This window comes from Bubalus bubalis, chromosome 17 (assembly GCF_019923935.1).
Source record: "Bubalus bubalis isolate 160015118507 breed Murrah chromosome 17, NDDB_SH_1, whole genome shotgun sequence".
Lineage (NCBI taxonomy): Eukaryota > Metazoa > Chordata > Mammalia > Artiodactyla > Bovidae > Bubalus > Bubalus bubalis.
This window is the reverse complement of record NC_059173.1, coordinates 42,568,130-42,595,560: the sequence shown is the minus strand read 5'-3', so window position 1 is coordinate 42,595,560 and position 27,431 is coordinate 42,568,130. Positions and strand designations below refer to the sequence as shown.

Here is a 27,431-nt window from a genome sequence, read left to right as displayed (position 1 = left end):
TGCAGATCTGAGGCCATCCAAGCAACCCTTTCCCTGGCCACTCTGTCTCTCACACTTCATACTCCATTTTCTTGCTTCACTCTTTTTCTTTTAGCTTTTGTTTTATTTATTTGTGGTCTACCTCTCCCACTAGAACATAAGCTCCATGAGGGTAGCAATTTTTGGCTGTTTTGTTCATTGCTGTATCTCTGGCATTCAGAACAGTGCTTGGTACAGAGCAGAAACATACTAAATGTTTGTTGGATGAATGGACGAAAAGTCAACACAACTGCAAACAAACCTCTGCACATCTTTATTAAAAACTATCAATATAGCGCAAAAATAACTTCAGTTATATAGAAGTACAACTCTAAAAAAATTAATTTCCACACAGTACAGTATATAAAGTTTTAGTAATATTTATTAAAGTATTTTAAAATATTCAAAGTATAAATCCTCATTTTAAAAGTGTTTAGTGCTGAATAATTTTTCTTTAACCTCTGAGCCACCAGGGAAGCCATTGAATAATTTTTCTTAGCTTTCCAACATTTTGTACAGTAGAGGGTATGATTTAGATGACTCCATTGTTTTCAACCAATGGATATTTAATAATAAGTAGTGGTGGTGGTGGTAGCAGCTGCTGACACTTTCATAGCACATAATGTGTGCCAGGCACTATTTAGAGGGAAATCACACAGACAACAATAATTATTCACAATGTTATTTTCAAGAATGTTCAAAGTGGAAAAACCTAGTAAATTGGTTTCATAGCTCTTCCCATTTGTATCAGAAATATAAAAAAGCAGGGACTGCAATTTACTAACTTGCCAGTATGCATCATCCTTGAGGTCCCTTGGCACAAAAAGAGAAATTCCCTTTTCTAACATGACAAAACAAACAAAGAGACAAAAAAGAGAAATGGAGAATGGGGGTTGAAATCTGAAATGTAATTTTGTGGGGGGACAGGACTAAAAAATACATGATGGTGGTAAGACAGCACTTGCTTTTTTTTTTTTTTTAATGCTGGAAATATAGTCTTTTGCATTACAGTCTTTGGTGAAAAAGAACGTTTGCAGGATGCTAATAAAATCCAACCTAAGAATGTTTCTATACCTGCAAGAGCATTCTACGTCCCTCTTTATTTAAAGTTGCAGACAGGCACTTATTGTCCAGTGAGTCGCATCTACTCTCAGGTGTGAATCTGAACATATATGGAAAAATGAGCAGCTAAGTTTACAGTACTTACCACACTTATTTTGCTATCTATTTAGAGATAAGAGCCAAGATAATGTTTGGTTTTCTTTCTTAAAAATACAATGTCTCTGCAACATGCATATTATATAGCACACCTGCAATACTTCACATGACTTGGCTTTATGTAAGATCAGTAGTTTGTCTTTTTATTTCAGTTATTAAATAGTGGTCTTCTGATTCTTTGAGACCAGGAAAACAGTTCAACAGATCAAAATTTCACTAAGTGAAACAAAAAGTTCCTAATGGTAAGTCCCAAGTTCAGTCTGTTTGAAAATCTGAGGTGATCAATGGCTGCATTTATGAATAATTCTCCATATTAAAAATAGCTTCATGGTGTTTGAGGGAACATTATCAAGAAATTTAAGACATGTACTAAATACTCTTAAACAATACTTTGATACTTATATATGTGCACAAGCAGTCCTAAGACAGTAGTAAAGAGTCTATCATTTGACCAAAATTATAATCTGAAGGGGAGGATATTGCAAGCCATTTTCTACCAAGTTTCTTGCTCTGTTTTGAATGCCAAAATTAAGGCCCACAAGTCACTAATAGGACAGGTATAGTAGTTTGCATCTTCAACACCTGGGGGGAAATCTCAAACTCCCGACAGAGGGATAATAGTGTTTCTTCTAAGACCAAATATTTAAAATGGTGCATCCACACCATTTTACACTACGTTTTTCAGTTAATTCTGATTAAGCTGGAGGTCTCATGCTTGAGGTAGGGAAAGGCAGAGACTGGCTTTAGATGTGCTGGTGTAATTTGCCTTCCAAAGGTAAATCCTGAAGAAGAGAGAACCCAGTGCTATAAAGTCATGGGGGCATCTGAGAATTCAGGAGAATCTACTGGGTAAATGTCAATTAAGAATTGTCATTTTCTTCCTTCCTTTCAATTGGCCAAATTCTGACAGCTAAAGAAAATTCTGATCTTAGTAACTTTCTTTCTCTATTCATGGTCAAATAAATTATTGTTCACTAAATAATTAAAAATTATTGTTCATTGTACCCCTTTGGGGAAACCCAATACATCCAGATTTGTAAGGCAAAACTTTGTATTGATTGGAAGTCGCCATAGAATTTCTTTAGTTAACTTTTTCAGTGTTTTCAACATGATAGGATTTTTTAAAAAAGATCTACATATAACTTTCCTAAAATTCATGAACTTGTATAAAATGTGTGTATACCTGAATATATTTCAAAAAAGAGAAAAACAATGAAAGTATATGAACAAATAGTTTAAAAATATATATCCTAGTCAAAATAGAACTGACTTGAATGAGTAAAGAAAATCAAGTAAATAAAAAAGTCAGTTTAATTTTCCCTCTTCTCTTCCCCCACAGTGAGGTATCTACTAAAACACCTAAAAGAAAAGTATCTGATCTAAGAAGGAATCAGTACTTAACATTACAAATTTAGGTACCAAATAATAGGTTAGAGGGAAAAAATTGCACATTTTACTGAAGAGGATCTTTAGACACCTCAAAGCAATCATTTCATTTGTACATGAAAAATCTGAGCTCAGAGAGGTACAAAAACTTGCTCATGGTCACAACACTAATTAGTAACAGAACCTGGTCATCTCTTCCCAATATCATGATTATTTTGCCAGATATCAATATTAGTCGAGAAAAATACACAAAAAATTTGGTATTTTTCCAAGATAAACATTCTTATATTAATTTTACATAAAATACATCACATTATTTCAAATCAGTAAATAAATTAATGTTATATACCAAAATGGAAAATAAGTTAACAATCTCTTCTTCATATTTTGATCAAGTATTTTCTTCAAAAGTCTCAGAATAAGATTTAGTGCATCAAATCCAGCAGCGTATCATCTCAGTCTTCATCAGCCTTATGTTCAATATTGATTAGTGAAAAGAAGTTAAACCTTTTCTCTTTGTGGACAGATTTCAGCAGTTCTAACCCTGCTTGATGGTCTGTGCACAGTGTTGCTATGCATCAAGAAAATATAGCTACAAGGTTAATCCAAAGAACAGTTTAAAAGCCATTTCAATGGCAATTTCTGTAACTGAGTCATGAAAACAGACATAAAGTTCTTGAAGTTTGGGATGAAGAAAGAGTCTCCTGTAGAGAAAAAGAACACACTAATTTCAGAAATTCCAAGAGGAAAAAACTCCAACTCTCCAATATATTTTACTACATCCTTTGGTTTCTGAAAGAATAAGTCATAAATTCAACCACTAATCTAAATCTACAGTAGGGGGAAATGCAGCTAGATTTATAATTAAATAATCTATGCCTTCAGTTCAGTTCAGTTCAGTTGCTCAGTCATGTCTGACTCTTTGCAACCCCATGAACTGCAGCACGCTAGGCCTCCCTGTCCATCACCAACTCCCGGAGTTCACTCAAACTCACATCCATCGAGTCGGTGATGCCATCCAGCCATCTCATCCTCTGTCGTCCCCTTCTCCTCCTGCCCCCAATCCCTCCCAGCATCAGAGTCTTTTCCAATGAGTCAACTCTTCGCATGAGGTGGCCAAAGTACTGGAGTTTCAGCTTTAGCATCATTCCTTCCAAAGAAATCTCAGAGCTGATCTCCTTCAGAATGGACTGGTTGGATCTCCTTGCAGTCCAAGGGACTCTGAAGAGTCTTCTCCAACACCACAGTTCAAAAGCATCAATTCTTCGGCACTCAGCTTTCTTGACAGTCCAACTCTCACATCCATACACGACTACTGGAAAAACCATAGCCTTGACTAGACGGACCTTTGTAGACAAAGTAATGTCTCTGCTTTAGAATATGCTATCTAGGTTGGTCATAAGTTTCCTTCCAAGGAGTAATCGTCTTTAAATTTCATGGCTGCTGTCACCATCTGCAGTGATTTTGGAGCCCCAAAAAATAAAGTCTGACACTGTTTCCACTGTTTCCCCATCTATTTCCCATGAAGTGATGGGACCAGATGCCATGATCTTTATTTTCTGAATGTTGAGCTTTAAGCCAACTTTTTCACTCTCCTCTTTCACTTTCGTCAAGAGGCTCTTTAGTTCCTCTTCACTTTGTGCCGTAAGGGTGGTGTCATCTGCATATCTGAGGTTATTGATATTTCTCCTGGCAATATTGATTACTTCATGGCAAATAGATGGGGAAATAGTGGAAACAGTGGCTGACTTTTTTTAGGGCTCCAAAATCACCGCAGATGGTGATTGCAGCCATGAAATTAAAAGACGCTTACTCCTTGGAAGGAAAGTTATGACCAACCTACACAGCATATTAAAAAGCAGAGACATTACTTTGTCTACAAAGGTCCATCTAGTCAAGGCTATGGTTTTTCCAGTGGTCATATATAGATGTGAGAGTTGGACTATAAAGAAAGCTGAGCACCAAAGAATTGATGCTTTTGAACTGTGGTGTTGGAGAAGACTCTTGAGAGTCCCTTGGACTGCAAGGAGATCTAACCAGTCCATCCTAAAGCAGATCAGTCCTGGGTGTTCATTGGAAGGGCTGATATTAAAGCTGAAACTCCAATATTTTGGCCACCTGATGTGGAGAGCTGACTCATTTGAAAAGACCCTGATGCTGTGAAAGATTGAGGGCAGGAGGAGAAGGGGATGACAGGATGAGATGGTTGGATGGCATCACCGACTCAATGGACATGGGTTTGGGTAGACTCTGGCAGTTGGTGACGGATAGGGAGGCCTGGTGTGCTGTGGTTCATGGGGTCACAAAGAGTTGGACACAACTGAGCGACTGAACTGAACTGACCCATTTTTCAATTGGGTTTTTTGTTGTTGAGTTGTATGAGCTGTTTGTGTATTTTGAAGATTAAGCCTTTGTTGATTACATAATTTGCAAATATTTTCTCTCGTTTCATAGGTTGTCTTTTTTTTAATGTTTTTCTTTAATGTACAAAAGCTTGTAAGTCTGATTACGTCCCATTTGCTTCTTTAGTTTTTATTTCTATTGCCTTGGGAGACTGACCTTTAAAAAAAGTTAAAATATAGCCAGCTATATCTGTCTCTCTCTCTCCATAGAATATTCATCCATAAGTACATAGATATTTAAGCATGTTTCATATTTCTTCTGCTGGATGTAAGATCATCAGATGCAATGACTGTGTCTTTTTCTTTGTGTTTGCCAGTCCACCTGAGCATCACCACATACATTTTGCCAAGCACAGCTCCATTTACTAACCTTACATATTTATAAGTGACTGTGTGTCAGGTGCTGTGCCAGTGGGGGACAAGACAGATACAATTCCTGATCTCATAAAACTGACACTCCAGTGACAGAGAGAAAGATGATAAACAAGAAAATTAAAGGGGCGATAGAGGAGAGAATAACTTTAATGTGGGAGAGAGATGACAGTTTGTCTCTTTGACAGGAGATGATACCACTGGTCTGAATATCGAGGAGCCAGATAGGCAAAGGTTAAGTAGAACATCCCACATGGAAGGAACAGCAGGAGCAGAGTTCAGCTGGTGCCAGTGTGGCTGTGCACAGTGGCTGGAGGAAGAGAGTGACAGGAGGCGGAAACACAGAGGTGGCCGGGGGACAGATAGGGCCAGGTCTTGTAGCTGGTTGGGGACAGGGGGAAGAGAGGGAAGGGAAGGGGGAAAGAAAGGAGGAAAGAGGGAGAGAAAAAAAGTTAGAGACAGAAGGAAATAGCAATGGGTATGAACTCATTACCTTTTAGTGTCTTACTAGTACAATGTTGTAAGATAAGTGAATTAGGTTTTTTTTTAAATAAAAAAAAGACTTGGTAAGAATTTTAAAGGCGTTATTTAGTAAGCAGAATTCTAAAATACACTAAATATTAGAATTATGTTAATAAACTCATGTTGTGTGTTGTGTTCAGTTGCTCAGTCATGTCTGACTTTTTGCAGCCCTATGAACTGTAGCCCACGAGGTTCCTCTGTCCATGGGGTTTCCCAGGCAAGAATACTGGAGTGTTTTGCCATTTCCTCCTCCAGGGGATCTTCCTGACCCAGGGATCAAACCCACATCTTCTGCATTACAAGCAGCAATAAATCCATGCTTATATCTTAAAATGTTTATCTCCTTTACCCCCTTTTTAACATTTAAAAATATTTTCTTCCACTTACCCTACTACCCAGTAAGCCATAACTGGTGGTGTTTTCCTCTGATCAGTCCAGTTTTCAGGTGAGCATTCAAACAATACACCATGTTCTTTCACAGGGTTCAGAGAAGACACTGAATTTGTTGAACCTGAATGATCTTTACCATTTAGTGCTTTCTTTTTCTGTAAATTAATAGGTATTATTAGTCTTGGCTGGTATTAATAGTGCTGCTTTAAATGTTTTCATATATAGATTTGAACTGGCTGATCCTAATACCATAAGTGCCCACAATGACATTCTTCTTTCTCCTTACCTGCAGGAAAATTTCCACCCTTCCTCATACTTTAAATGCCATCTCCTACAAGAGACTTCACAGATAAAGTTTCTCTTTGACTCTCCAAGGACACATTTGTTTCACAGCCTCACCTTATTAATATTTACACTATATTAGCAGTTTATAGGTTTTTCTTCCCCAGTACATTAGAACCTTTTTCCCAGGGCAGAGACTATATACCGTTCATCTCTGTATTCCTTGAAAGCAGTTGTGTTTGGGTACACAGTAGATGCTTAATGAATAGATTACTAATGAGTTACTAAATGAGTAGATGATTTTATAATGTATTTAAAACACATACACTTAAAGCAGTATTTTTCCTTTGAAGCATACTCTCTAAATTTCTCACATTAAATCATTAGCAAACCAATGACCCACTTGGAATATAAAGACTTTCTGTAAGGCTCAGGCCAAAACAGTGGAGTGATCCTTCATTCTTCTTCTTTCAAAATGCTTATTGAAGACACAGATCCTTTTGGCTCATCCTCCATTATATCTGCAAGATCCAGAGCCCACTGATATTTCTTGCTTTGAGAATTTCCGCAGTTCCTTGCCTCCCACCCTCTCTATCTACCCTGCAAGCTTGTTCAGAGTAGCCTGAGTGATCCTTTGAAAACTAAGGAACATGTCCTTGCTCTTCTCAGAACTACCCAGGAACTTCCCATCTTCTTCCGGATAAATCTCAAAAAGTCCTTAGCCTATCAGGCCTTGCATGACCCAGTCCTGCTGCTTTTGCCATCTCAACTCGTACTGCTCTCCTCCTGACTCAGGCTGCTCCTGCGCGCTCTTAGCCTTCCTACCTCCATGGCTGTATACTGGCTGTTCCTTCCGTCTGGAAGCTCAGCTTCCACATTTGCCACATGGCTTTGTCCCTCAATTCCTTCTGGTGTCTGTTCAAATATTACTTGACATGATCAGAGGGATCTTTCAAAATAGTAACCACCACCTCTCATCCTTACTCTGTTTTGTTATAATTGCTGTTGAAACTTACCCTACCTGATATATTAAACTGCCTGCTAATTCATTAGCTTCCCCTGTTAGAATATAGACGTCATGATGAAAGAGACTTTTTGTTCACTGCTGTATCCCCAGCATCTTGAGTAGTATCTGGTGAATGGTCGGTACCTCTATGTTTAAATAATAGGGGAAAGGCTAATTTATATTACTAAGTAAGTTAATGAAATGAACCTTACAGAATCTATTAGTATGTTAAACAGGAAAGGAGGAGCATAAGAATGCAAAGCACACAGAGATACACAGTCAAACATAACATTTTGCCGAATACCAGTTTCTGGTAGCTCAAAGAAGAAATCCTATAAGACAAAGAGTTTCACTGCTGAATGAGTCCTAAGAGATGATATAATTCAGCTCCTTCACTTTATAACTGAGGAAATTGGAAAAGTTGGGGCCCAGTCTAGGAGTCCTTATTCCCAGCCCAATGTTCTTCCACTATTACACCTAAGTTCTTCACAAATTTAGCAACCTTGGTGCATGTATTGCTATACACATTACATTCATTTTCCAGTCTTCTTTATTTTGTTTTTTTGGCAGTATGATGTTTGACCAGTCACAAATAAACTTCTATATATTTATGTTTCTCAAGAAATTTAATACTTATCTTTCCCTGCTATTAAAACTATGTAATTGAGATTTTAATTGTATACAACATTACTACTTTTCTGGAGGTACAATATTAAATAAAACTTCATTCTGGATTGAAAAGCAAGCAAGCAACCAACCAACCAAGTGGCTAAAACATATATAACACTATTGTGTAAATTATGTACTTTATTCCTTTATATTCCAGATACCTTATCCTGCCTTTGAAAACTTAAAAAATTTTCAGTTACAAAATGGTAGAGATAAATGTCCAAATAATGGCTGAATCACAGATATCAAATATGGGAGGCAAGTTTACATTACAAACTACTATATTCTATTTTGCTATAGAAACACACAGGCCCACCATTTCCTGAAACAGTAATCTGGGACATCAAACTCAGAATTATGAAAGAAAGTTTTAAAGTTAAGTACAGTGAATATAATCCTTTGGCATTCAAATTAGATGGAATGACTATTAAAAAAATTAAATGAAAATAGTTATTGCTAAAGAGTTTCAGACAGAATATTTAGAGATCTGGAAGTAAAATTGGCAGAGAGCTATATTTATAGTAGTGCCCTACCTCTTTAGCCAACGTCTGCTGGAAAACTGCACGAATGGAGAGACAACACTGATGGAAATTCTTTATCAGTTGAGGGTGGATTGAGCCACTCAGCTGTGCCACCTCTTCATGGGTAGGAGTAATGAAGATCCCTTGCACTGTTTCTAAGGCAACATAATGGAAAAGTGTGTTCTCAGGACCAGATGTCAATCTTGAAAAAAAAGGAATTAGATATTAGAGTAAACTTAAAAATGTTGCTTCGTTTTGAATTTTGTAGATGTCTAATAAGCTTCTAACTATGATAGAACATTAGGAGTATAATTAGGGGAAAAAAACTAGGCCAAACATTGAAATTCCCACTTCCTCCTTATCTGAAATACAGGCTAGGGTTATTTATCAGTTCGCTTAATGGAGGCAAATACTACATGTTATTCAAGGATAAACACCAATTCATTTGCAAGTAACTTAATCATCCCCTTGCTAAACAACCCAAACTGGCTAAAGCCCTCTTTTTCCATGGTTGGTAATGAATAACTCAGCCTGAGTCTGGCCCAGATATCTACAAGCCATAAACAAGGTATCAGTCTAGGGTGCACCACATACAAAAACACATTCCAACAAACTAAGATTTTCAGTTAGTAGCTTAGTAGCAATAGTCTCTTACCATGACAGTCAAATGGACCATCCTGAAGAAAAATAAAATCAGTATTACGAACTACAAAGCTGAGTTGACATTCTAGAATCCATGGCAATTACTAGAAGTATTCCACTGCTTTTCATCATTACAGTCTCTCATATGTTCTCTTACTATTTTTACTTCTCCATTCTTTTCTATCCTTTCTTCCCCTACTGGGGTTTGAGACTCCAGCAGAACCTATAAGTACTGCTTATTTCTACCAGTGGTAAGAAGAGTAAAGAACAATGGCAGTGACAATGAAATAATGGTAATAGTTACCATATACCGAATGCCCTCTGTGTGCCAGGGTAGGTGCTTTAAAATATCTTAGGCTTAATTCTCATAATTACCCTGTAAGACAGTAACTACTTCTATCCTCATTTTGGGAGTCTAGTGGCTCAGATGGTAAAGCACCTGCCTACAGTGTGGGAGACCTGGGTTCAATCCCTGGGTCAGGAAGATCCCCTGGAGAAGGAAATGGCAACCCACTCCAGTACTCTTGCTTGGAAAACCCCATGGACAGAGGAGCCTGGTAGGCTACAGTCCACAGGGTCGCAAAGAGTCAGACACAACTGAGCAACTTCACTTCACTTCATCCTCATTTTAACCAAAATCAATGTTCAGAGGACTTGGATTAACTTGTTTGAGGTCACACAGCTCCAGTGTCAGAGCTTAGCTGATTCTGAGGCCTGCTCTACTACACCTTGCTTTTTCCTGATTGTCAGTCTGTAAGCATGTGGACCAAAATCCCCCATCAGCGCCTCCTGTTAAACTGTTGATTAGGCAGCAAGATCAGAATAACTTTTTATCACTAACTAATGGTCTTGGTTTTCTTTAGAGAGGCCAAAGATAGGGAGAGGCCAAAGATAGGGAAGGAGATCATCTATAAATTTTTCTCATACTTTTCCATAGAGTGGTGGGTTCATTAACAACTGGTGGCTGGTATTTTTTCAATTAAGTAAAAAATAACCAAAATACAAAAACTGTAATTATTCAAAAAGAAAATAATTGAAAACATACCATTTAATTCTGAGGTTTTAACATTCAAGAAAAGGTACAGAAAAGGAATGATTCTTTTAAAAAGAGTTATTAGTAATGTTCATATTTAGGGAGGTTTAGAATTAAAATTTATATTAACTTCTTTAGTTTTCTCTCAGAACAATTCCACAACACAATGAGCAGCTCTGGTTCTTGAAAATCATAAATTAACTCAGTGTATATTAACTCACTCATTGTATAAACTGAAAGTTTAAAAATCATCAAATAAGCAATTATCCAATGGAAGGACAAGTATTTATTTCAGAAAGGTCACTCCTATAGCAGAGGATAGATTCAGGATAGGATAGGAATTGAGAACTGGTTGCAGTATAACCAGGTGAGAGAACAGGAGCTTGAACTAGGGTACAATTATTAGGTGCTGGGTGGATTCAAGAATTACTAGAATGCAGAATGGATAAGACTTGTTTACTGAGTGGAATATTTTCCACATATTATTTAGTATATATTTTTATTTTATGAAACAAATTAGGATAGTATATTACACCCCAGTCTATATCACACTTTTTAAATTAACTATATAGTTTGAACATCTTTCCATGTCAGTAAGGAGAATAAATATGCCTCTGTAGCATCCTTTTAAATAGGAGAGTCTATGATTTACATCACATATTAATTTATGCTTAAAAACAATTATAAATTTATATTGTTACAATATAACCTTTTGTTAAGCTATAAACTTGGAAAAAGTATTTCCTTTTACTAGATATAAAGCCCAAATAACATATATATACATACATATTAAAATAATATACAGAGGTAATAAAAATTCAGAGCAGTAGTTTTTGTTAAATGGAAGATTAGGGATTGGGGAAGTTATTACAGGCTTCCACCAGAGGTTTGATTTAGATTTCTTTGTTTAAAACATATTTTTGTTTTTTAAAATAACTTTCTTTAACTACTAAAATATTAAACATCACATTAAATTCCAAATTTTAACATGTTAGATTTTCAATGCATTATTTTATGAAGACAAATTACCTTGTTTTTGCCCTGACTTTATGAAAAAAGTTTTTCCTGACAACTCTGTGAAACATATATATGAACTTAATATAAAACATTTCAATGATTAAGAAGGTGGTAGCTCTAAAATGTCTTTTTAAAAATTTATTTTTAATTGGAGGGTAATTGCTTTACAATGTTGTGTTGGTTTCTGCCATACAACGATGTGAATCAGCCCTAAGTATACATATGTCCCCTCACTTCTTCCCAGCCCCTCACCTTACCCTACCCCTCTAGGTTGTCACAGAGTGCTGGGTTGAGCTCCCTGTGTTATACAGCAACTTCCCACTAGCTACGTATTTTTATACATGGTGATGTATATATTTCCATGCTACTCTCTCAGTTGGTCCCACCCTCTTCTCCTGCTGTATCCATAAATCTGTTCTCTATGTCTGTGTCTCTATTCCTTCCCTACAAATAGGTTCATCAGTACTGTTTTTTTAGATTCCATATATATGTGTTAATATACAATATTTTTTAAAATTAATTTGTTAGCACTGGGTCTTTGTTGCGGCATACAGGATCTTCAGCTGTGACATGTGGGATCTAGTTCCCTGACCAGGGACCGAATCCAGGCCCCCCTGCATTGGGAGCACAGAGTCTTCGTCACTGGACCACCAGGGAAATCCCCAATATTTGTTTTTCTCTTTCTGACTTACTTCACTCTGTATAACAGGCTCTAGGTTCATCCACCTCACCAGAACTGATTCAAATGTGTTCCTTTTTATGTCCGAGTAATATTGAACAGCTTTTTTTTTCTTTTAATGTGAATTTGATTTGTACATGTCTGCTTGCTCTAATGAAAGTGTGCTGCTGCTGCTAAGTCGCTTCAGTCGTGTCCGACTCTGTGTGACCCCATAGACGGCAGCCCACCAGGCTCCCCTATTCCTGGGATTCTCCAGGCAAGAACACTGGAGTGGGTTGCCATTTCCTTTTCCAATGCGTGAAAGTGAAAGTGAAGTTGCTCAGTCGAGTCCGACTCTTAGCAACCCCATGGATTGCAGCCCACCAGGCTCCTCCATCCATAGGATTTTCTAGGCAAGAAGAGTACTGGAATGGCGTGCCATTGCCTTCTCTGATGCATGCTATCATAATACCATACAAAGCTTAGGAAGGAAGCCCTGCAAGTCACCACATAATAGCTGCTGCACAACAAGAAGTGAATTGGTAACAGTTCATATTTTAATAATTATAGACAGATTAAGTTCTAAACATGCTTCTCCCACTCAGCACCTTTCACATCAGAATTCCCTATTTACTTTTACCTATTTCCTAAAGAGGGTGTCATATGTCAATTCCCTGGCTCCAGACTCTGATAGGGAGATATGCAGGGAGGAAGTTTATTAGGGAGGACTTTTGGGGACAATGGGGGTAAGCAAGAAGGAAGCAGGACTGAGCAGAGGGAAAAGCTGAACTGTGCTCCAGTTGAGACAGAGGACTCAGCAGATACTGCCAGGATGTTTGAAACTTGGATGGCTTTTCATGGATGGCTTTTCAGAGTTTTGTTGAATTTAATAGGGGCCAAGCCTGTAGTCACTTATCGATTAGTCATTAGATGTTACTCCTAGGGAGAGGTTGTAAGATTGGCGGAGTTAATAAACTTCCAAGTTGGACAAGGCCAGGGTAGGGGGACTTCACTATGAGCCATTAGCAACCAACACTCTCAAGCACTGGGAATGAGTACTCAGAGCTAAGGAGTATCTATAAAACCACAGCATCCATGAGAGTCTGAAAACAGTAAACTAATTTAAAAATTAGACACAAAAGGGAGGCTACCTGTGGAAGAGACATAAACGGAAACTTACATTTTGAAATACTACTTTGTCTGTTTTTTATTTCTTATGTTTCTTATATGCACAATGAAAAATATCAGGGAAATAGCATAGCTATCTTCTTTCATATATAAGACATATCATATTTGCTGAAGAAAATCTGTATGTTATGGAACTGCACTTTTTCACTGTAAAATTTCCTCGACAGAGAGTTAAGTGAAAAAGAATGAAACAAGGAAGTTTCTTACTTTACTGTGTTATATATATCCAGTTCTTTTTCTGAAAGGTCCTTTTTCAGGTTCCCCAAATGAAATGGATTGGGAAGAACAGACTTCTTTTTAGTGACCTGAAAAGTATTATTAAGTAGATCTGTTTATATCTAAGAATGGAAATCAAACAGAAGATATAATGTAAAACTAGAAGTCTTTCAAGGAGAACTACTTATTATTTTTCAATGTTTCTGTTAGGGGAATGGCTGATCAAAACCACCCACCCTGGCCAGACAACAGTAGTTAACTACTTGCATGAGTTATCTGACAAGAGGGGTCCTAGTAAGGAATGCGGAAGTGACAGGCTACCACCAACTGGAAGAATTTGGGAAAGGTCAAAAGGAGAGAGGAGACACCAATCCATATGTCCTACCAACGTCCCAGAATCCCTGCTGGAATCCATCTTGGCTGAGTGATGTGCACGCCACCAGGAAGGACCCTGAGTTAGAATGACTGACCAGAGACAACCCGGAAACCAACCCCAACATCATAAAACCTGAGACTGCAAAACATGTGGCAGAGAAGTGCTCCCTGGGTTCCCTTACCCTGCTGCCTGCTGTTCTCTGTCAGGGAGCCCCTTTCCAGTAAAGTCTCTTATTTCATCAGCATGTGTCTCTTCAGATAATTCATTTCCAGGTGTTAGACAAGAGCCCCCTCTTGGACCCTGGAAGGGGTCCCCCTTCCTGCCAACATTTCCTTTAAACATTTTCAATGCTAACTTGTACCTCTTGGCTTATCCTATGCTAGCAGGAACCGCAGTAACACATGCGCAAGGACGTGACAGTTCTCTAACGTTTTATTATTGGTATTTCTTTCTCTCTTGGCCCTAAATCATTGGTTTGCCAGCAGTGACAAAAACCACCACTAGTACAAATGAAGAAGGGTTTGTCATTAAAAATTCCCTTGAAATTACAAATAAGGACTGGAGAGACAGTTTAGCTCCTAGAATGTACACATAGGAATGAACACATACCTTAAGCAAGGCCCCAGTTTCTTCTGAACCATGAGAACCCTGAGATTCCGTAGTGTGGGGGCTCAGGCCGACACCTTCACCTTCAAGACCACTGTCAGGCCCTCCACTTCGGGATGGACTGGGCTTACGTGTCTTTAAGGAATAGTCACTGAAAAGAGTTCTTCTGCATGTCGGAGAGGTTGCGACCCTGGAAGCACCGTGCAGCCTACTGAGGATAGGTGAGGTGGTTAAATTATCTAATTTTTCATGTGACCCAGTGAGGAACCAGTCAGCACAAGACAAGCAGGGGGTTGGAGAAGAAGCTAGCCGTTCATTTATGCGGGAATCTACCCCTTCCAGCTGGTGAAGAGTTGTTTTGACCTGATCCACATATATACAATCTGGTCCAGGATTCCCAATGGCTCTGGATGCACAGCCTCCAGCTTCTAATAGTACACATAACATGTAATGTCTCTATAAGAAAAAAAAAAAAATTAATACAGGTTTCAGTTCAGTTCAGTCGCTCAGTCGTGTCCGACTTTGTGACCCCATGAATCGCAGCATGCCAGGCCTCCCTGTCCATCACCAACTCCCGGAGTTCACTCAGACTCACGTCCATTGAGTCAGTGATGCCATCCAGCCATCTCATCCTCTGCCGTCCTCTTCTCCTCCTGCCCCCAATCCCTCCCAGCATCAGAGTCTTTTCAACTCTTTGCATGAGGTGGCCAAAGTACTGCAGTTTCAGCTTCAGCATCATTCCCTCCAAAGAAATCTCAGGGCTGATCTCCTTCAGAATGGACTGGCTGGATCTCCTTGCAGTCCAAGGGCCTCTCAAGAGTCTTCTCCAACACCAGTTCAAAACCATCAATTCTTCGGCGCTCAGCTTTCTTCACAGTCCAACTCTCACATCCATACATGACCACTGGAAAAACCATAGCCTTGACCAGACAGACCTTTGTTGGCAAAGTAATGTCTCTGCTAATACAGGTTTAGCTACATGAAAATATTTGTATGTAACAGGCATGCATAAATTTATGAATACTAAACAGTGCTGAAGAACTGATGCTTTCAAATTGTGGTGCTGGAGAAGACTCTTGAGAGCCCTTTCGACAGCAAGGAGACAGTAAACCAGTCTAATCCTAAAGGAAATTAACCCTGAGCATTCATTGGAAGGACTGATGCTGAAGCTCCAATACTTCAGCCACCTGATGCAAACAGCCAACTCATTTGAAAATACCTTGATGCTAGGAAAGTTTGAGCAAACTCCAGGAGATACTGAAGGACAGGGAAGCCTGGCATGCTGCAGCTATGGGGTGGCAAAGAGTCAGACATGACTGAGCGACTGAACAACAAAGAGATATGGGCATGTGGCATAATTATGTGATGGTTATTAAAAACTCCTCCCTCCTCTTAGTTATCCTCAAGGCTACTTGATGACCCTTGAAAACAAATCTCACATTGCCTTATCCTGATACACCATCAGCTGCCACTTTTGGCACATGGACTCCCCTAAGGTAGCCTTCAAAGAGCCTTCATCAGTGGTGTCCGTTCATTTGCAATCACATATTTATTGTTTCTGATTCTATATCCTTTTCATGTCTTTCTATTTCCCAAAACAAACTAGAAGATAAAACCTCTGGTTTTATAGAAATGGGAACAAAAAAATCTTAAGAACCTGCTAAAATCTTATCTTGGGGTTCATTACCATTTCTTTATGAGTATTAAATGGATATAAAATAAAAGAAAGAGTAACTTTTTTGAATACTAGTATTTGACACGCTTATAATTTTAAATTATCATTTTTATATATTTATTTAGACAATCAGTAAACAGCAAAAACAAACAAACCCAAGAAAGAAACGAAGGTAAACTTACCAAGCCAACGATTAGCAAAAAATATCTCCCTTCAGGTTCCTGAAAGACTTCAGTGTTTGAGTCTGCAGGAGGCTGGAGGTGATGTCGAGGAAATACTTCCCTCCATATTACCAACTGACCAATTCTCTGTTTTGCTGCTAAAGGCAGCAGGCAATAGTGGCGACAGTATACAGCAATATCAATAAGATCATCCTTAGGCAAATGACTGCATATCAGATACCCCTTGAATTGAACCACAGAAAATAAAAGTCAACTAGTGACATAAAGCAATAATCCTATAATATATTTTTAAGAGTTTTACAGGTATTTCTTCAGTTGGTAAAATATTCCAGTTTTAAGTGGAATAAAGAACTAACAAAAATGTTTTCTTTCAACTATTCATCAAGTATGTATAATAACTTAGGTCTGTAATAGATAGACTTTAGCATAAAGCAGGATCACCTCTAAGTAGCATTAGTCTGAGAATTTGGCAAAATTACAAAGAACTGAATTCTGAAGGTGAAAAGCAGAGAAGTATGAGTTGAGGTGGGGTGAGACTTTTCACACTTACAGTTCTGTATTGTCTGATTCTCTTTCGATATATTTAACTCTGTGCTTAAAAATATACAAAATTCCATTCTCCCAAATCATCCCACCCTTAAAATTAAAATATTTAAATTCATTTGATGAATTGAAACTTTGAATTAAATTGAAACTTAACTTGCTTTACATGGACGTTAACTACCTAATTTTAGAAAATTTATCAATAAGATACAGTTACTTTTTGAAGATAAGGGAAAATTATACACAACTGCAAAAGGAAATAAAGTATTGCTCTTTTCTCATATACACTTGATTCTTTGAGTACTGTTTCTTTCTTACAAATTTGTAAATGCTTTAAAATGTAATGAAACTGAAACATTTAATGTATTTGTAAATATTAGGTATAAGTCTTGTTTTAAGATCCAAATTTTATTGTACCTACATTCAGAGAAAAAGAGATAAATGCATTTTTCATGTTTGTAAGAGTTTGAGAAAATTTAGGTTTGTTCATAGAACAGTACAACATTTAAAAGTCAAGCTCAACTTACCTTGTAAAATAGAGAAGACCCCAAAATTGTATATAGCCGTCTCATGTCATAGTAATCCTCAGACTGGGGGGAAAACCACAGTGGATTTATATATGTATATATATTTTTTTATGATTTAAAAAATATCCTAGTTAAGCTATAACAGTTATAATGGACATTACATCCCTTAGTAACTGAAGTTTCTCCTTTTTGGTGTTTATTTATTATGGAAGCACAGTTGATTTACAGTTTCAGATGTACAGTAAGGTGGTTCAGTTACATACACATACACACACACATTCTTTTTCAGATTCTTTTCCTTTATAGGTTATTACAAGATAATGAATATAGTTTGCTAAACATAGGTCCTTGTATTGAGGCATAAGGTGCCTATGTATTTATTTTTGACTGAAAACAACCTTATTTTTGATTCTTATAAAATACTGTTGAATAGAGACACCTAAGAGCAGAACATAATGTTTGTTACCCTAAGAGGGATTGAAAGGGATCATCTAAAATATTTGATATTACCATATACTACTTTTGAAAGTACAAACTGGTACAACATATTTGGGATTTAGTAGTATGTAAAAAAATTAAATACACATACCCTTTGAGTAATTCCTCTTTTATAAATCTACAGAAATACTTGAACAAGACAATCAAGATTTTTGTATAAAAAGTTTAGAATTTCTAATAAAAAATAACACCCCCAATGGTATGTGTATATATGTGTGTATATATATGCATGCATGTGTGCTAAGTCGCTCAGTGCATCTACTCTGTGCGATCCATAGACTGTAGCCCACCAGGTTCCTCTGTCCCTGCAGTTCTCCAAGCAATAATACTGGAGTGGGTAGCCATTCCCTTCTCCCAGGGATCTTTCCAACCCAGGGACTGAACCCGGGTCTCCTGCATTGCATGCGGATTCTTTAGCATCTGAACCACTGGAGAAGCCAATATATATATGTAATATGTATATGGCATGCCCTCCTCCAGGGGATCTTCCCAACCCAGGGATTGAACCCACATCTCTTAGGTCTCCTGCACTGGAAGGCGGGTTCTTTACCACTAGCACCACCTGGTATATACATATGTATTGGCTTGTACAGGGGTATGTATGGGCTACTAACACTTTCACTTTCATGTATGTGTACAGAAAAGAGTCTGGAAGAATATATTCCAAACTGTTGGAGCAGTTACAACTGGGGATGGAACTGGTGGAGAGGGATGAGGAAGGAGGATATGTGTTTTTAGTAATCATGCTTGCATTTTTTTTTAACCCAATATGCATGCATTACTTTTATAATTAAAAAAAAAAACACAACAAAACCTAAGGAAAACTGGAAATAACCTAAATATCCCTCAACTGGGGAATGGATAAACACTGTGATAACCTCATACAGTGGACTACTGTATGCAGTAAAAAGAACTGAACTACTGATATGGACAATGAAATGAATGAATCTCAAATAAATTATGCTACGTGAAAGAAGTCAAACTCATTCTTGTTCATTTGTTTTGACTGCTTTTATGTCAAAGATACTTCCTGTGATGCTTTACTGTCCTCACACTTAAGAATGAGGTGTTAATAAACTTATTGGAAGCTTTTTGAGGGTATGGAAGCTCTTTGGCTTCACTGTAGGTAAACTTTTAGAAAGAATTTTAATTAAAAAATTTTACATGATGAAATATACATGACATAAAATTTACTGTCTTAATAACTGTTAAATGTACAGCTCAATAGCATTATGCACCATTCACACTGTTCGCAACCAAATCAGAACTTTTCCTCTTGCAAAACTGAAACTTAGTATCTATAAAACAACAACTCTCCATCCCCCATCCTTCCCCCAGCCGGACATCCACTCTTCTACTTTCTGTTTTTATGAATCTGACTACTTTAGGCATCTCCTACATTCTTGCCTGGGAAATCCCATGGACAGAGGAGTGTGATGGGGTACGATCCATGGAGTCACAAAGAGTTGGACACGACTGAGTGAGTAAACAACAACAATGGGGGAAATCATGCACTATTTTATCTTGCTGTGATGGGCTTATTTGCCTTTGTGATGTGCTAGTGTTGTGGTGTCCTCTGAGTTCATCCCTGTTGAGGCATATGTCAAAATTTACTTCCTTTGGGGGGCTAAATCATGTTTCACAGTATGTATTATCCATAATTTCTGTCTGTTCGTTCATCTGTTGCTGAAGGCAGGTTGCTTTCTCTTTTTGGCTGTTGTGAATGATGCTACTGTGAACGTGGGTTTGCAAGTGTCTCTTAATTCTTTTGAGTATATCAACTGCTCGGTCATGTGGTAGTTCTGTTTTTTATTTTTTTTTGGAGACCACCATGCTGTGTTTTATAACATTTGCCCTGCTTTGCATTCCCACCCACAGTGCACAGGGCTTCCAATTTTTCTACATTCTTGCCAACAATTGGTATTTTGGGGGTTTTGTTTGGTTCTGTAGTTGTTGTCTTGGACCCTGCTTTTTCCACAGAAAATGATCTTGAATATTTTTTTATGTCAGTAGACAGTTTTCTAAACATTATTTCAATGGCAATATTATTGAACAGATTTCATAATGTAGTATTTTGTTTCCAGTAATTTTTCAGGGTATAAATAAGGCTGTGGAGAATATTCTTAGAAAGAAAATCTTTGTGTACATCCCTGATATTTTCCTTAGTTGAAAAGTTCCTGGAGGTTGAATTCCTATACCAGAGAATATATATATATATTAATGTATATTGCCAAATTGTTCTCCTGAGAGGTTGCATCAATTTATATTCCTACTAGCAGTATGACAATATCATCTACACTGAACATTTCAGACAGAATTACTTCCATGCAAGATCATAAATACAAGGTTACCAAGAATACACATCAACTGATAACAATGGGTAGCTCTGAGAACAGGGCTGGTTTTGATGTATGAGGGTCAAGCAAAATGCTAGGCTTATGTTTACTGTTTGCATTTCCCCATAAGAATGTACTCATGTAATATTTGTGACACTGAATATTTAAACTTCCTAATTAAAAAAAGTCAGATGCAAATTATTTACCATGTGATTCAACTTATGTGACATTCCAGAAAAGGCAAAAACCATATGCACAGTAAACAGATCAGTGGTTACAGGGACTGGGGGTAGGGAAAGGGACTGGCTATAAAAGGGCACAGAAAATTTATTTAATATAAATTATACCTTAATAATAATCTTAAAACACTAAAGAAAAGAACACAGATTTAAAATATAACATTAAATCTTTAATGTCACAAAAAGTTTAGAATAGATCCCTCTTTTTTTTAATTAATATAAAACTGTGAATTATTCTGCCAGTTCTGACAAATGTGTACAGATGTGTAAGTGCCACCAACATCAAGATATAGAACAGTTACATCCAAACTGTTGCCAATTTTTTTTGCTGAGTATTATTCCATTGCATATATATATATATCAATCATACTTTGTTGATGGACATTGATTCTTTGAATGGTCTCTGACTATTAAAAATGAAGCTGCTATGAACATTTGTTTACAGGTCTTTGTATTGACATAGATTTCATTTCTCTTGGGAAGTTAGATAGCAATGAGTTGAGTTGAGTTCAGTTGCTCAGTCATGTCTGACTCTTTGCAATGCCATGGACTGTAGCACGCCAGGCCTCCCGGTCCATCACCAACCCCGAGTGTACTCAAACTCATGTTCATTGAGTCGGTGATGCCATCCAACCATCTCATCCTCTGTCGTCCCCTTCTCCCACCTTCAGTCTTTCCCAGCATCAGGGTCTTTTCCAACGAGTCAGTACTTTGCATCAGGTGACCAAAGTATTGGAGTTTCAGCTTCAGCATCAGTCCTTCCAATGAATAGTCAGGATTAATTTCCTTTAGGATGGACTGGTAGGATCTCTTTGCTGTCCAAGGGACTCTCAAGAGTCTTCTCCAACATCACAGTTCAAAAGCATCAATTCTTTGGGGCTCAGCTTTCTTTATGGTCCAACTCTCACATCCATACATGACTACTGGAGAAAACCATAGCTTTGACTAGACAGACCTTCGTTGGCAAAGTAACATCTCTGCTTTTTCATAAGCTGTCTAGGTTGGTCATAACTTTTCTTTCAAGGAGCAAGTGTCTTTTAATTTCATGGCTGCAGTCACCATCTACAGTGATTTTGGAGCCCCCCAAAATAAAGTCTGTCACTGTTTCCATTGTTTCCCCATCTATTTGCCATGAAGTGATGGAACGGATGCCATGATCTTAGTTTTCTGAATGTTGAGGTTTAAGCCAACTTTTTCACTCTCCTCTTGCACTTTATCAAGAGGCTCTTTAGTTCTTCGCTTTCTGCCATAAGTGTGGTGTCATCTGCATATCTGAGATTATTGATATTTCTCCTGGCAATCTTGATTCCAGCTTGTGCTTCATTTAGCCCTGCATTTTGCATGATGTACTCTGCATATAAGTTAAATAATCAGGGTGACAGTATACAGTCTTGAGGTACTCCTTTCCTGATTTGGAACTAGTCTGTTGTTCCATGTCCAGTTCTAACTGTTGATTCTTGACCTGCATACAGATTTCTCAGGAGGTAGGTAAGGTGGTCTGGTATTCCTGTCTCTAAGAATTTCCCAGTTTGTTATGATCCACACAGTCAAAGGCTTTGGTGTAGTCAATAATGCAGAAGTAGATGTTTTTCTGGAACTCTCTTGGTTTTCTGATGATCCATCGGATGTTGGCAATTTGATCCCTGGTTCCTCTGCCTTTTCTAAATACAGCTTGAACATATGGAAGTTCACGGTTCACGTACTGTTGAAGCCTGGCTTGGAGAACTTTGAGCATTACTTTGATAGCGTGTGAGATGAGTGCATTTGTGCAGTAGTTTGAGCATTCTTTGGCATTGCCTTTCTTAGGGATTGGAATGAAGACTGACCTTTTCCAGTCCTGTGGCCACTGCTGAGTTTTCCAAATTTCCTGGCATATTGAGTGCAGCACTTTCACAGCATCATCTTTCAGGATTTGAAATAGCTCAACTGGAATTCTATCACCTTGACTAGCTTAGTTCATAGTGATGCTTCCTAAGGCCCACTTGACTTTGCACTCCAGGATATCTGGCTCTAGGTGAGTGATCACACCATTGTGATTATCTGGGTCATGAAGATCTTTTTTGTATAGCTCTTCTGTGTATTCTTGCCACCTCTTCTTAATATCTTCTGCTTCTGTTAGGTCCCTACCATTTCTGCCCTTCATTGTGTGCCCATCTTTGCATGAAATGTTTCCTTGGTATCTCTAATTTTCTTGAAGAGATTTATTGCTTTCCTCTACTTCTTGCACTGATCACTTAGGAAAGCTTTTTTATCTCTCCCTGCTGTTCTTTGGAACTCTGTATTCAAATGGGTATATCTTTTCTCCTTTGCCTTTTGCTTCTCTTCTTTTCATAGCTATTTGTAAGACCTCCTCAGACAACCATTTTGCCTTTTGGCATTTCTTTTTCTTGGGGATGGTCTTGATCACTGCCTCCTATACAATGACATGAGCCTCTGTCCATAGTTCTTAGGCACTCTATCAGATCTAATAATCCCTGGAATCTATTTGTCACTTCCACTGTGTAATTGTAAGGGATTTGATATATGTCATACCTGAATGGTCTAGTGGTTTTCCCTACTTTCTACAGTAAGTCTAAATTTGGCGATAAGGAGTTCATGATCTGAGCTACAGTCAGCTCCTGGTCTTGTTTTTGCTAACTCTATACAGCTTCTCCATCTTTGGCTGCAAAGAATATAATCAGTCTGATTTTGGTATTGACCATCTAGTGATGTCCATAGTACAGATGTTTAGCTTATTAAGAAACTTCCAAAACTGTTTTCCAAACAATTATATCATTTTACATTATCAATTTATCAACTTTTTTCTTTTGTGTATTGTGTCTTGATGTTGTAGACAAGGAGTCCCAAAAGATCTTTTTCTAACCAGTTAGTTCCACTGTTCATTAAAATGATGTTCTATGAACACACATGTTAGAGTTTTAATTAAACTTACAAATCTAGGTTCTGAAAACCTACATATTTTAATACTTTGGATCTAAACTGCTCCTAATGATTAGTATCCAGTTAAGTTTTTTTCCTCCATTGGTGAAAAAACATACATCCTACGAACAGTTCTCCTTGCTTAAATTTCCACTCTTTTTACAAACAAAATACCCTTCCATTTGCTCTGGATCTTAGCTAAGACTAAGCCACCTTTCAAGTGAACCACCTTTCCCCACTTTCAACAGCAATCTGCCAAAGAATGACCCAGCCTCACTGCTTCTACTTCCTAATGTCCCATTTACTTTTAAAAAAACGTTCATTACTGAAAACATTAGCATATACTAATAGAATAGAATAATAGAATAATATATTAGAATAGAATAATAGAATAGAATAGAATAATATATTAGCTCCTAGGTACCCATCACCACCCAGCTTCAACAAAGACCAGTACGTGGCTAACATTGTTTCATCTCTCTCCTTCTTCCCTCTCCCTGATGAATTATTTCTAAATCAATTCCAGATGTTGTATCATTTCATCTGTAACTACTTTAGAATGTATCTCTAAAACAGAAGAACTTTAAAAAAAATACATACCCAGAATATCATTACCACATCTAAAGAATTATTCCCACCTAATATCCAGTTATCTGTGTTTATGTGTTCTTGATTGACTCATACACATTTTAAAATATTTTGTCTGAATCAGAATCCAAGTAAGATCCATATATGGACATTGGTTGATTTTCTTGACTCACTTGTAACTGATAGGTTCTCTTTCAATCCAATGCAGTTATTATCTTTATAGATGTTCAAGTAGGAGCTTCTTCAAGTTGTCTCCTAATTATTTGAACCTTAAATTAAACCTAGTAATTTTTGGAAGCTTCCTGGATGTCTGATATAACAAGATGTTGCCAAGCTTATCTTGTACATTTTCAGCCCTAAATCTGGATTCAGCCATTTCTCATAGGAATCTTGGTTGCCTTAAGTGAAAAATATTATTTATACACAATGGCCTGGGTGCTAGTGATGCTCTAGTGGACAGAGCTAGGAAATATATTTCACTAGACAGAGCTAGGAAATATATATATATTTTAAATGATTAAAAACCATACTACTGATCAATATAACATGTATGGTCTTTCTTTCAAAGCCCAGTTATAAATGATACTGCATATAATGATTATTACATGCCTCCTTGGAAAATACTTAGAATAATGACTGATTTATAAAATAAGAAATAAACAATGAACTTTTCCTAAAATCCACTGCTTCTCTTACCAGTTCTGCAAAGTCTGCAGCCTCCAAGTCACTCAATGCTGTGTCTAATTCCAACTATATGAAAAAAAAAAACAAAAAACTGTAACACAAGCATTTAATTTATATTATTTATTTTTTAGTACTGGCCATATAAAAGTGCTTAATTACTTGTGTGTGCTAAGTTGCTTCAGTTGTGTCTGACTCTTTGCGACCCCATGGACTGTAGCCACCAGGCTCCTCTGTCCATGGGGTTCTCCAGGCAAGAATAATGGAGTGGGTTGCCATTTCGTCCTCCAATAATTACTTGAAGAAGTAAATAAATATCTCTCTCTCCTTTGTGTTATTTAAGGAATGTCCCAAAATGGAACATCTTGCTTTTAAGCTTTGCAATTACAAAAATAAAATCAGTGTATTTTAACATATAGGCATTTTTCACTTACATCTTAATTATTGCAAAATGGGCTTCACTCTGTACTCAATACAAACTAATTTATGAAGTTACAAAGCTGCTTTACAGTTTTGTCAGAAAAAATTTTAACCTATAAAAATCTTAAGAGTAAAATAAATCAATCTTGATATAGCCAATCTATTATGAATTTTCTATTTTTCTATTTTCTATATATTTCTCAACAGTTGGATCTTGGAAAATATCAACATTCTTCCCTGTCTCTTGCCTTTAAACTCTTTTGTATAAAAAGACTGTTAATCTTTATTCATGGATTAAATCATGAAAGCAAGTGTTCCCCTGGAACCTGGCACAGTTTAACCACCCTACAGAGTTATTAGAAAAATCTCTTACTTAGGATTTAGCTTCTGTTCCTATGGAATTTGCCTGAACTCTTTCATGTATTTGTCCTTCCCTAAAGCATTCAAAAATTTAAAGCAGAATATATTTAATCTGAGGTTTAATCTGTAATGCATATATATAAACTGAAAATTATTGATAGTTAAAGTTTGTAGCGTGTATGGTATTTGTGGAAAATAATCCTTGTTTTTTATTTTTTTAAAGGCCAAGGGCACTCTCTGCAGGACCGTTTCACAAACTGTGTCTTACTGAGATGACAGAAGCTTTGGAAACATTAGTCATGCCTCTCAATGCTTTTCACACAGTGTGACTTATTACTCATTTGTGACCTACATTTTTCTGCATCTAGCAAATACTTCATGTTCTCCTTTTTGTGGGTATAGTTTCTGTTGTGAAAAACTATAAGACAAAAAGAAAATTACCTACTTAAGATTTCTGATCACAGAAATGTTTAACAGGTTGCTATTCCTGCTACTGAACTCTATAGTCTAAAACACAAGATGACTGTAATTGTTTCTTCATACTGCTTAAGAGAAAAAGTAAAATATCTTTTTTCTTAATTATTCCAGTGTATCTTAGGGAAAAAAATTTTTTTTAAGTCTGACATATAAAATAAGGAAATTCTCAAACACCTGGGAAAGAAAACAAAAGTGCAACCTCACCATATACTAAACTCAGAACAAGTATATTTTTCTCCAACTTAAAAACAATTATTCCCACCTAAAATTTATCAGGTACAAATTACCTCACACACCTATATGTTTTTAACTAGATTTCTCAAGGCACAAAATTTCTTATTGTTTTCCATTGGAATATATATAGTCAGTAAATCCTTCTATTCTTAATCACAGTAAGAAATCTCAAAGGGAAAAGCAAAGCTTTTGAGTTCTTTGAGTCTGCTGATAAAACAAAAACAAAAACTTCAAGGATTACCATGTATTTCAAACTTTACATTCATCAGAGACTTTTAGATCACTTTTTATCAGAGTGTATCTATCTCTTTCCAAAAATATTATTCTTAATTCTCTTAACCAGACTACAAAATGTGAAAACGTCTCAGCTATATCCTCATTGTTTCCTGTGTAGAAGTTCCACCTACCCAACTACACTGTGAGCATCCAAAGGACTTTTCTGGATTCCCAGAGCACAGCACACATCTGAGCACTTGGCACAGTAAAGGCTGACCTCCACATGGAAATGTCAGACTCAGAAAGTACAAGTACAACCAAAGCTCTGCTGAGATAAAGCAACAGGTATGATTCGAGTCAAAAGATTACAGAATATACATCAGTTCACACAGTGATTTCTCAGTGTGATATTGTCTTAGGCTGGTAAAAATAAAGTACAGGATGGGAGGTGGGAGTGAGGGTGGAGGGAGGGGACATATGTATGCCTGTGGCTGATTGAGGTTGATGTGTGGCAGAAACCAACACAACCCTGTGAAGCAATTATCCCTCAATTAAAAATTAGTATTTTTTTAAAAGTATATGGTCCTTTTAATCAAATATATGCTAAGCTAAGGGGAATAATGTCAATAAAAGAGAAATCTGAATACAGGAAGAAGCCTTCACATGGAATTTATAAGACTGAAGTAGGCTGTATTTTTAAATGTCTTAAACTTCTTAGAAGGAAAATATTTAATCTTAATATATCCAAAGTCTAAAGACACTTCCCCTAAAAACATTTAGTCTTATATCTCTACTCTCACAGAAGAGACTATATACTTTGTGGAGAAAACATTTGTTTAAGTGAAGAGAGTCTTAGGGGAGAGAACTTGGGCAAAACTCATGAGATGATAGTGTGTGTGCTTAACTGCTCAGTGGTGTCTGACTCTTTGCAACTCTGTGGACCATAGTCCACCAGGCTCCTCTGTCCATGGAATTTTCCAGGAAAGAAAACTCAAGTGGGTTGCCATTTCCTAC

The 27,431-nt window shown here is 37.1% G+C and overlaps 1 protein-coding gene across 5 annotated transcripts in view; it reads right to left on the bottom strand.

Annotated features, from left to right (window-relative positions):
- Positions 1 to 382: 382 nt before the first annotated feature.
- The window catches only part of INTU (inturned planar cell polarity protein), a 97,486-nt gene continuing 70,437 nt past the window's right edge, over positions 383 to 27,431 (bottom strand). For 2 of the 5 annotated variants that reach the window (XM_044930410.2, XM_006067296.4), the window contains exons 9-16: positions 24,726 to 24,779; positions 17,450 to 17,512; positions 16,380 to 16,601; positions 14,526 to 14,978; positions 13,532 to 13,629; positions 8,799 to 8,988; positions 6,306 to 6,463; positions 383 to 3,326 (exon numbers count right to left, since the gene is read on the bottom strand). In XM_044930410.2, the coding sequence (XP_044786345.2) occupies positions 3,215 to 3,326; positions 6,306 to 6,463; positions 8,799 to 8,988; positions 13,532 to 13,629; positions 14,526 to 14,978; positions 16,380 to 16,601; positions 17,450 to 17,512; positions 24,726 to 24,779 (1,350 nt within the window). In that variant the 3' untranslated portion in view covers positions 383 to 3,214. Of the gene's footprint in view, positions 3,327 to 5,284; positions 5,778 to 6,305; positions 6,464 to 8,798; positions 8,989 to 9,012; positions 9,464 to 13,531; positions 13,630 to 14,525; positions 14,979 to 16,379; positions 16,602 to 17,449; positions 17,513 to 24,725; positions 24,780 to 27,431 lie in introns of those variants that run through there. The other 3 variants (XM_044930409.2, XM_044930412.2, XM_044930411.2) reach the window with 3 other exon arrangements.